The sequence below is a fragment of the Austrofundulus limnaeus genome, unplaced genomic scaffold (assembly GCF_001266775.1).
Source record: "Austrofundulus limnaeus strain Quisiro unplaced genomic scaffold, Austrofundulus_limnaeus-1.0 Scaffold21, whole genome shotgun sequence".
NCBI classification, from domain to species: domain Eukaryota; kingdom Metazoa; phylum Chordata; class Actinopteri; order Cyprinodontiformes; family Rivulidae; genus Austrofundulus; species Austrofundulus limnaeus.
Window position 1 is genome coordinate 2424213 of NW_013952423.1, and position 10089 is coordinate 2434301.

At 36.8% G+C, this 10089-nt stretch overlaps 2 protein-coding genes across 3 annotated transcripts in view; one reads left to right on the forward strand and one right to left on the reverse strand.

Annotated features, from left to right (window-relative positions):
• clip2 (CAP-GLY domain containing linker protein 2) overlaps positions 1-4261 on the reverse strand; it is a 25613-nt gene extending 21352 nt beyond the window's left edge. The window contains exons 1-2 of one of the 2 annotated variants that reach the window (XM_014004044.1): positions 3603-4261; positions 1446-1668 (exon numbers count right to left, since the gene is read on the reverse strand). In XM_014004044.1, the coding sequence (XP_013859498.1) occupies positions 1446-1560 (115 nt within the window). In that variant the 5' untranslated portion in view covers positions 1561-1668; positions 3603-4261. The remainder of the gene's footprint in view (positions 1-1445; positions 1669-3602) is intronic. The other variant, XM_014004045.1, reaches the window with a different exon arrangement.
• Positions 4262-6068: 1807 nt separating this feature from the next.
• cldn2 (claudin 2) overlaps positions 6069-10089 on the forward strand; it is a 5448-nt gene continuing 1427 nt past the window's right edge. Inside the window, exons 1-2 of the mRNA XM_014004047.1 lie at positions 6069-6240; positions 9187-9687. The gene's annotated coding sequence lies outside the window, so the exon portion shown is untranslated. The remainder of the gene's footprint in view (positions 6241-9186; positions 9688-10089) is intronic.

A 10089-nucleotide genomic window follows, 5' to 3' on the forward strand; every position in this document is an offset into this window, starting at 1 on the left:
AGGTTAATGAGGATTTTTTTGATGTCCTTAAATTATATTTGAATATTGAGATTTCCCAGCTGAAAAAAAAACTTTGCTAGCTCACAGGGAAAATCTCAAAAATTAAGGTGTTTTTCCAAAAAAATCATTTTTTTGTTGCTACTGCTCAAAAAAGTGCTTCAAAAATTTGTTTTGATTATATTTCAGACAGTTCATTCAAATGAAACATTGATAAAACATTAACTCATTATGTTTTGACAAAATGCAATTTTTGCAAACGTTTTAATCCAAACACTGTTTGCCTATTTCTCTATATCCCACTTTTAGACTTAATCCTCGTTTCGATGTGATGGTCACATATTTATATTTAAAAAACATGTTTTGATCAATAAAACTGAATTATAAATCAATTCGACAAGCTATTCCTTTAGAATTTAATTACAGAAATAAAAACAACAGTGGGAATTTAAAGCAGCATTAATTAAAGCTTATTTGCTGTGGAGAATAAAGTGGATGAGGGTGAATTTGTGTGTTTCTGATGGAGTCGGCCAGTATAAACTTATAAACTGGAGAGGAGTTTAAAGGAGCCAAACAAACAGCTGAAGAGCCCGGGGCAACAGTCCTGAACACAACATTAAAGGATTAGCTTTTAGAGCTGCTAATGGACGCTTTCAGGATGAATTCRGACACTTTGAGCTCTGGCACAGAAATGACCTCCAGCCCCAACAACACATACAAAATAACTTTCTAAAGGGACATTTTAGCAGCAAAGTATTAAGTAAGGTTGATAAAACAATCTGCAACTTGCTGCTCGAATGAAATTCCACAATCAGCCTATTTAAAGCCTCCTGCACACCCTGATGCTAATGAGACACTATCAGCCGAAGGAAGGTTGTTTTTCATGTCTTCTGCTCACTTCGGCTGAGCGTAAAGCTATAATTTAGCCCAAACCGAGCTACACGCATGTGGTGAGAAGAAAAAAAAACAGCGTGATTGAGTTTAAGGTTTAGAAACAGCTGTGATTATTTAGTGCGAACAGAGAGGTTGTAATTTTGTGCAGCAGTGTTCGTAAATGATTTATCCAGTGGTTTCGCCGTCTGTTCAGTAAAATAATTTATGCACAATGCGTCTCTTTATTCCAGATCCACATTTGAAGCATAAAACTGCAGATATTCTAATCAGTCCTGGTAAACTAACTAGAGTTGTGGGTAAAAAAAAACACAATATTGAGCTGAAAAACACCAAATAAACATGATTAAATTTAACCCAACACCTGTTTGCTAAGGTCAGCTAGCTGTGGTGGTCACCTTCAATTAAGTTCCATTAATTACCGTCTGAATTTCAGTCAAATACTGGTTCATGAAATGTTTTTATAAATGATGAGAAACAGCTGCACAAATAAATGATGTGTTCCACTGATGAGAAGAAAGAAGCAGCGAGGCAGGAACAGGAAGTGACTAACTTACTGTCTTTAGGGGCGACAGGGCTGGATGTTCCGCCCACGGAGGTTCTTCCCACTGGGCTGGAATGTTTGGCCCCACGGCCGGGGATTTTCAGCCCGCTGGACTTCAGCATGTTCATTCTGCGAGAGCAGCAAGCAGCCGGACCTGAGAGCTGCCCTGTGGGCGACGCAGGCTCGTGGATCAGAAGCTAAACGAGGGGCTGAGGCCCGTCGCTCTCCATGTCGAGCTGCAAGAAGACAGGAAGAATGAAGTGAGAATATGGAAGCAAACAGCTGAAAAACAGCAAAAAACTGGAGAAAACTGCAGCGTGGATGCTAAGAAAGAGCTAAATGACAGCTAAAAACTGCTAAGAGCTCTAAGCTAAAAGCTAAAAAACAAAAGTCTAACTAAAACCTATAAATATTATTAGGTATAAACAGAAAAACTAGCTAAAAGTAGCAAAATGCTAGCTAGAAGCTAAATGCAACTTTGTGCAAAAAACAAGCTAAAAGCTAAAAGTTAAGACAATGGCTAAAATCTATAAATATCAAACAGAGAGMCAAATACTTTAAAAAATGGTTTTTTTTCCTGTTTGTGGTGAAATAATACATAAAATATTGGCCAAAAAAGGCTGGTTAGAGGCTAAAAGAAGCTAAATACAAGCTAAAAGCTAAAGACAATGACATAAATCATAACATATCAAACAGCTAGCTAAATACTAAAAGTATCAAAATGTAAACCTGTAACTGTTTAGTTTTGTTCGTGGTGAAATAAGAAATAAAAAGTTTCCAAAGAAAAGGCTAATTAGAGGCAAAACACAAGCTAAAAGCTAAAAACAATGGCTAAAGGCTATAAATATCAAAAAAATAGCTAAATATTTAAGTACCAACAGTTTTGTTTTGTTAATATGGTGATATAATAAATAAAATGTTCCCAAAAAAAGGCTTAAAGCTCAAAGTAGCAAAAGGATGGTTTATAGCTATTAGCAGAAAAAGGCCTAAAGCTAAAACAAATGTAATGCTAAAAGCTAACAGCAGCAGAATCCTAGCTAAAAGACTAAATTAGAGCATGTATGCCAAAATATGTTTTAGAAACAGTTTTTAAAATAGTTTAGAGATCTCAATATAGTTTTGCATGGGGAAAATATTTGTCAATAAAGTTACAAAGATCTAAAGACAGCCTCCTCCTCTGTCCCACAGACCTACAAAAACCTCCTTCATTACATGTGACCCTTCATAATAATACCTTTAATATTATTATTACATTCAACAACATGAGGACCGAAGAGACTTCATTTTTTTCTGCTTTTCTTTATGTTAAACAGTTTCCAGGCTTTAGGATTCTGCACAATGAAAAGACCACAAAACACCCCATAAACCCTGAAGACAACATGGTTTTAATAAACTCACTCTGCGGTTGAAAGACTTGATCACCTCAGACCCACACAGGGTCTTAAAGAACAAGACTGGTCCCACTAACAGGAAACTGTGGTCTGTGCATGTCAGAGTTTCACCCACACACTTTGGCTGATGTTTGTGGCTTTTAGCTGTTGTGCTAATTCTAATTTAATGACTAAGTGTTGCTAATCTTAGCTTTTATACTAGTTTTAGCTACTGTTTTATGAAGTTTCAATGTTACTAATCCTAGCTTTTGTGCTAATTTAAGTTTTTAGCTACTGTTTTGCTTGTTTTAACTTTGGTAATTCAGTTTCAGCTTCTTCAAGCTGCAGCATGCATTCAGCTGTCACACAGTTGTTTCTGTTCCAGCTCTCAGAGTATTTGTCATCATAATTGGACTTAATTGTGTTGTTTTGTTCTTTGATTGTCAACTCTTCACTGTGAGCAGAGAAATGTGTCTGAAAACAGGCCAGTGTGAAGTGGAGCAGATCATAACTCACAGATAATAACACTGCTGAAGCTTTAAACTGAACATAATGAATCATTTCCTGTGTTTACAGCCTTTTTTATTGTGAAACAAACAGTTTAAATCAAACAATCATAGTCTAAATGATTTATCTTTTCAGAGCCGAGGCCTGATAAATCTAATGGAGCCCATTTTTGGGTGATAATGTAACACAACAACGCAGTTTGATCTATTGTTGTCGCTCCTGCGGCAACAATACACCCAAAACGCCCCTCTTGATTTAAAATGAAAATATATAAAATAATGGAAAATACTCACATTTTTTGTGGGAAAATACCACGTCCGAGGGGGGGTCCGAGAGGGCCTGTACCCGGGGGGTGGATTAGTGGCTGCCACTCCCAGGGAGGGATGCAAACATGGATGCTGAGCAGAAACTGAAAGGGAGTCAGCGTGGATCAGAGGATGATGCCAACAAACCCGGTGCTGAGTTAGCTGTTAGCCTGCCGGTTCCTTTCCCCCGGGGTGGTTAGCTGAGGCGGCTAAAGCGGAGCGGGGAGAACCGAGGTTGTTAGCTCCGACGGGCTCAACTTTCCCCCTCTCCCGCCCGGATGATTCTCGTTTCCTCCGTCGGCCTCTCCTCGCCTCCAGCGTCCACGTTGCGTGCGGTTCTTCGGGCTGCAGCTCAGCCAGCCTCCCGCTCCGCTCTGACTCAGCCCACCGGCCGGGGCGAACAAAGGGGCTGGGAAAGCGGAGCCTCCCGAGGTGGGAGGGGGGGAATGTGAGGCTAGACTACTACAGTCTGGCTCCTTTTCTGGTGACGTTCTCACGCCTAAAACAAGGGRAAATTACCCAAAACATGCGACTCAGTCCAACTCCCAATGGAACTACTTTTTTACTCCGCCTGAAATAAAATCTACAAAAACAACAATATATTCATACATCTGACGCTTCTCTTTCATGCTATTAAATAATCCCCTATATTGTATATAAAACATTAAATGAAACAATAAATATAAATGAATTTTGTATGTTTGAAGTCCGCTTTTTATGTTTTTCTATGTTTGACACATTTAGCTAGTTCGCACGTGAACCCCATGAGAGATTTAGAATCACAGGAAGGCGGGGTTAAACGTTATGATTGGTTGATGGATCCAGCGCGACRATTTTACAACACTCTGATTGGTCGGTTTTGTTGCTGGTGGGTGTGGTCAATTTAAGAACTTTTACCGCGAAACAGAGACCTCTGCTGCTGCTTTAACCATGATTTATGATGTTCCTTTCAATTCACACCAAATGAGCATTTTTTTCATGATAATTTGGGTTATAATTTATTTTTGCAAAAATCCTAACCACTGTACCCAAATAATTAATCAAATCACATTAAACTACATTTTAAAAAAGTGTCTTAATGATTTAAGAAAAGGGAAATTAATATAAATCTATCCAAAATAGACTTGAAAAAAGTCATGAGTACTACAGTTGGCATATAAGAACTGAAATAAGAATAAAAATTAAAATGCGAGGAAAATGTAAAAAAAATCTAAGCAAATGGGCCTACATCAGACGCAACATTCTCTAAGAGATAATAAATTATATGATTCGAAAAATTATTAAACAATGTTTTCATATAAACTGTGACACTTATTATTTTCAACAATATGAGACTGCTGCAGTAGTTAAATAAAATATAAAAAATTGGGGAAATAAAGTATATTAAAAGACAGTTTAAGGCTTTCGGAGAGGTTTGTATATGTGAACAAACATTTMTAATCATAAAGTTGCACAGGTCATATTGTTTTATTAAACACATCTGAAGGATGCTCTGTGAACTAAAAGGACAATATTAAATCTAAAAAAGTATTTCTCGTTTACAGACTGCAACAAGTGTCCTCAGTGTTTTCTGTGAAGCTCATTGAATAAAAAGGTGCTGCAGCTCAGAGATCAACTGTTTAACAATCAATCCAGTCTTAAAAAMTGACAGCGGCATTGTCCACAAGCACCGTAGGAAATGTGTCATTAAATAAAACATGAGCTGTGAAAATTGTTTTAGCAAAAATAAATTTAAAAAGCTCGCAAACCTGAACACTATTTTTTTCTGCAGCCAAATGTTTTCCTGTGCAGTTTCTCATTATGACCACTAGAGGTCACTACAGGTCAGGGAAATCATCAAACACTTTAAAAAAAGTCCAGATTGAAATGAAAGTTGATTTCTGCTGACAGGTTCAATGGTCAGGAGATGAATATAAGTACAAATAATGAGAATTTATGGGAACAAGATCATTACACTGATCTTTTATTGTGTTWCCTTTGACATACTGCTGGGTAACAGTTGAACTTTGACCCCAACRTGCTGCACAATCCTGACAACAAACTGTGTTCAGGTCAGGTTCTGCAGTCAGGTTGTTTCAAAACACCATATATAAAATTTATGCGCATGTTAAAGKGATATTTAGACTTCGTCTAATTGAAAGAGAGGTTGAATAAACATTTCTACTGTTACAATGTGTGTTAATTGTCCATRTTCACCTCACCAAAGTGCTGTTTTTGGGTTCTGACACGAGAAGTGTTGAAGTTTTTTGTTCTTTGATTCAGCGGCAGCGGACCACCAGGCTGTTTCAACATGACAACAAAGGGTCACAAGCTGACCTGAGCAGGCTGTTTAATATGCAGCGTGTCCAGATAATGCCTCTCTGTGCTTTTTAATAATGGCTCAGTGTTTCAGGGCGTGTGGACGTGGCCCTCTCAGTCTGCTTTGGAGAGGAAGTGAGTGGATTACACCCCCTAATCCCATTATGATGCTGCGGCCATGTGAGGTCCGTTTGGACGGCGCCGAAGCCGAAGGCTCGAGTTTTGGGACTGAATCAGCAGCAAACAGTAAAAGTGAGAGCAACACTTTGCTGGGAGGGATGAAGAGTTTCGATGAGCAATAGATTCTGTCACTTTGGGATATTCTATGGTACGTATTAATTTTGGGGATTATTTATTTATTTTTAATTTTAATCAGTGTCAGCAGTCTTGAGGCTGACAGGCCAACACTTATAGTTTTAATTGATTAAACCCAGCTGGCTGCCAAGTTTTATGTCAGCTGAACTGAGCTATAAATTCACAGCATATTACTGCAGCCTGAAGTGTGTTTATGTACGGAGCTTCAGAGGTGCCAAACTGAAGAAAATATATCCAGGGGGTGGTACGTGTCGCAAATTTATTTATGTATTTCAGACCTTGTTTTTTTTTTAACTAGAGAGCTGTTCTGCAGAGAGAACCTTGAGTTAAAAAGTTTTAAACAGTAATCTTGGTGTTTTAATGTAAAAAACAACGATGTCACAACCTCACCTCTAAGCTAAGCTACAACCTGAGATCATGAGTCACAGACCTTTGTTTGTGCAAAAATAACATAAAAAATAAAAATCAATGTTGTGATTGTTAATGCTAATTTTTTTGGCTGGACATAAGATTTTAAAACCTGGTTAGATTGAGAGTTTTTGCAGTGTGAATACTTTAAAATGCAGCTAATTTAGCATAAAAGGGATTATTTCCCCCTCCTGCATCTCTACCACTGGTTATTCTGGTTTATACTTATATTTAATGTTTTATGTTGGCATCTTGTTGTATTCTTATTATTTCAGGTTCAAGCTGCACCCTCTTTTCATTCAATATATGTCAAAAGCCAAAAAATATCCTCAGTTTGGGTGGTGACTTGTCTTGAGGAGTGGTAATATCCAAAGCTTCAGGCTGTCAATCATTTTCAGCATCACCATCAGATTGTTCCTGAGCAAAACTCTTATTTTTTAATTAACTTTTACTTTGTCAAATATTCTTTCATTTTCTGTGTCATCAGATTTATGCTCCTAAACTTTTGAAAAAGTTTTCCACGTACATTATGTGATGCATTTATTACTGATCAGAAGAAATGATGATGATGATGATGATAATCACTGACTGAATCTGCTCAGATGTGGATAAGAGCGTGTGTGAGAGAGAGAGAGAGAGTAATGTCAGCCAATAATGTGAGTTTAAACTGCTGGGAACACATTAACAGGTCGATCATGATGTTTACTGTTGGTCCAGATGTCAGGAACGTTATTGACTCACGTTAACGGGTCTCTGAACCCAGCATCAACACATGAACTGTGTCCCTCTGTGTGAAACTAAACAACAAGAAGGAAAAGTTCATTAAAAACTGTTTAAAATGGCTCCAATCAATCTTTAGACCCTCTGGGGGATCCATTAACACAACTGTTTTATTTATCATCCCTTTTCTTGAAGAAACAAGACAATGTGTTAAAATATAAATATTCTTATTAACGACGTAAACTGTCCGTCTGTCCCTTCGAAGCTCAGATTCCACTGATGTCTTTAGGAAACATCTTAAGACATTTTTATTCAGACAGACTTTTAGTTACGTTTTGTTTACTGTTTGTATTGTTCTTCATTTGTGACTTGTTTTTACTGTTTTTAGTTGTTTTGCTCMCCGATAATCACTTTGTGATGTYTGTGTCGGTGAAAGGTGCTACACAAATAAAGTTTACTTACTTACTTGCATATGTACTTACTTACATTTTTTTATGTATTTACTTACTTACATACTTACTAATGTATTTGCTTACTTACATTTGCACATACTTACTTGCATACTTACCTACATTCTTACTTAATTACTTGTGTATTTACTTATTTACTTACATACTTACCTATGTACTTACATACTTATGTATTTGCTTACTTACTTACTTACTTACTTACTTACTTACTTACTTGCTTATATACTTACCTACGTACTTACTTACTTACATACTTACCTACCTACGTACTTGCTTACTTATGTATGTACTTACTTACTTATACACATACTTTCTTACATACTTACCTACATTCTTACTTACTTACTTGTGTATTTACTTACTTTCTTACTTACTTACATACTTACCTACGTACTTACTTATGTATGTACATACTTACTTGCGTATGTTCTTGCTTACATACTACATATTTACTTACGTACTAATTAATTATGTACTTACTTACATACTTACCTACATTCTTACATACTTACTTACTTACGTAAGTACCTACTTACTTACATACTTATTTAAATACTTTCTCACGTACATACTTATGTACTTACCTTATTTTGTAATTACTTAGGCTACCTATTTCCTAACTTATGTACTTACTTTCTTACTTACTTACATACTTACCTACATTCTTTCTTACTTACTTGTGTATTTACTTACTTACTTACATACTTACCTACGTACTTACTTATGAATGTACATATTTACTTACTTGTGTATGTTCTTGCTTACATACTTACATATTTACTTACGTACTTACTTAATTATGTACTTACTTATATACTTACCTACATTCTTACATACTTACTTACTTACGTAAGTACCTACTTACTTACATACTTATTTAAATACTTTCCTACTTACATACTTATGTACTTCCCGTATTATGTATTTACTTAGGTTACCTATTTCCTAACTTATGTACTTACTTTCTTACTTACTTACATACTTAACTATGTACTTACTTATATACTTAACTACATACTTACTTACTTACATATGCATGTATGTACTTACTTACTTAAATACCTACTTACTTACATATTTAAATACTTTCTTACTTACATACTTATGTACTTTCCTTATTATGTATTTACTTAGGTTACCTATTTCCTAACTTATGTACTTATTTTCTTACTTACTTACTTATATACTTAACTACATACTTACTTACTTACATATGCATGTTTGTACTTAATTACTTACATATGCATGTATGTACGTAATTACTCACATATGCATGTATGTACTTATTACTTACATATGCATGTCTGTACTTATTACTTACCTACTAAAACAGATGTCCTGACAATGTGTTTTTCTTGCAGGATTCTGAGCTGGTTTGAACCAAAGTAGGTTTTGGAGAGATGACAGATGAGACAATGATTAACCTGGCTGGCAGCAGGAATGTGTGTCACTATCAGGTTTGGGGTCTCAGTGTGTGTACATGACAGCAGGTGAAGGTCTGGATGAAGGACAGACATCGGACTCTTAAATAAAGACAGCAGGACAGCTGTGTGCAGGCTTTCCTCCTCCTGTTTTATTCATCTGTGTAAGCGGAGCGTCAAACTCTCAGGACCGTATTTCTTCTTCGTCAGTCCTGAAAGTATTTTTCTGGCTGCTCTGTTGTGATGGAGCGGCCACACGACAGCTGCCACCATGCTGAGGACTGAGGGAGCGCCCAGACTCTGATCCAGCTGCAGAAGCAACTGCAAGTTCTGTACAGGGCTACACCTTCCTCCTCTGCCTCCTCTGCCTCCTCATCCTCCTCTGCACCTGCAGCTACAGGAGCAGGAGCAGGAGCAGGAGCAGGAGCAGCGTTTCTCCAGGTAATGCATGAAAACAGGCTGCGTGGTTTTAGACAGAAATCCTGTTTGCTGAACAGAAACTAGTTTAAATTTAATGATGCACAGACATAAAAAGGTTGGTTTGGTTGAATGGGGCAGAATTTAAAGTTTCAGTTGCAGCTGAGCTCATGTTGTTCAAAAAAAGAAAAACTAAATCTGGGAAATGTTTGATTCTTTCAGCAGCAAAAATGTTTTAAATAAATAATCTGTGTCTGCAGGGGTGCAACAATACATGTACCCATATTGAACCGTATCGAACAATGCTTTAGGTTCAATACACACGTGTATCGAACAATACCGATATTTAAAAGTAATTTTATCAACTTCTGAAGATGCTCTGTGTTGAAGGATCAGTGGATCTGTGTTCGACTACTCCACCTAGGC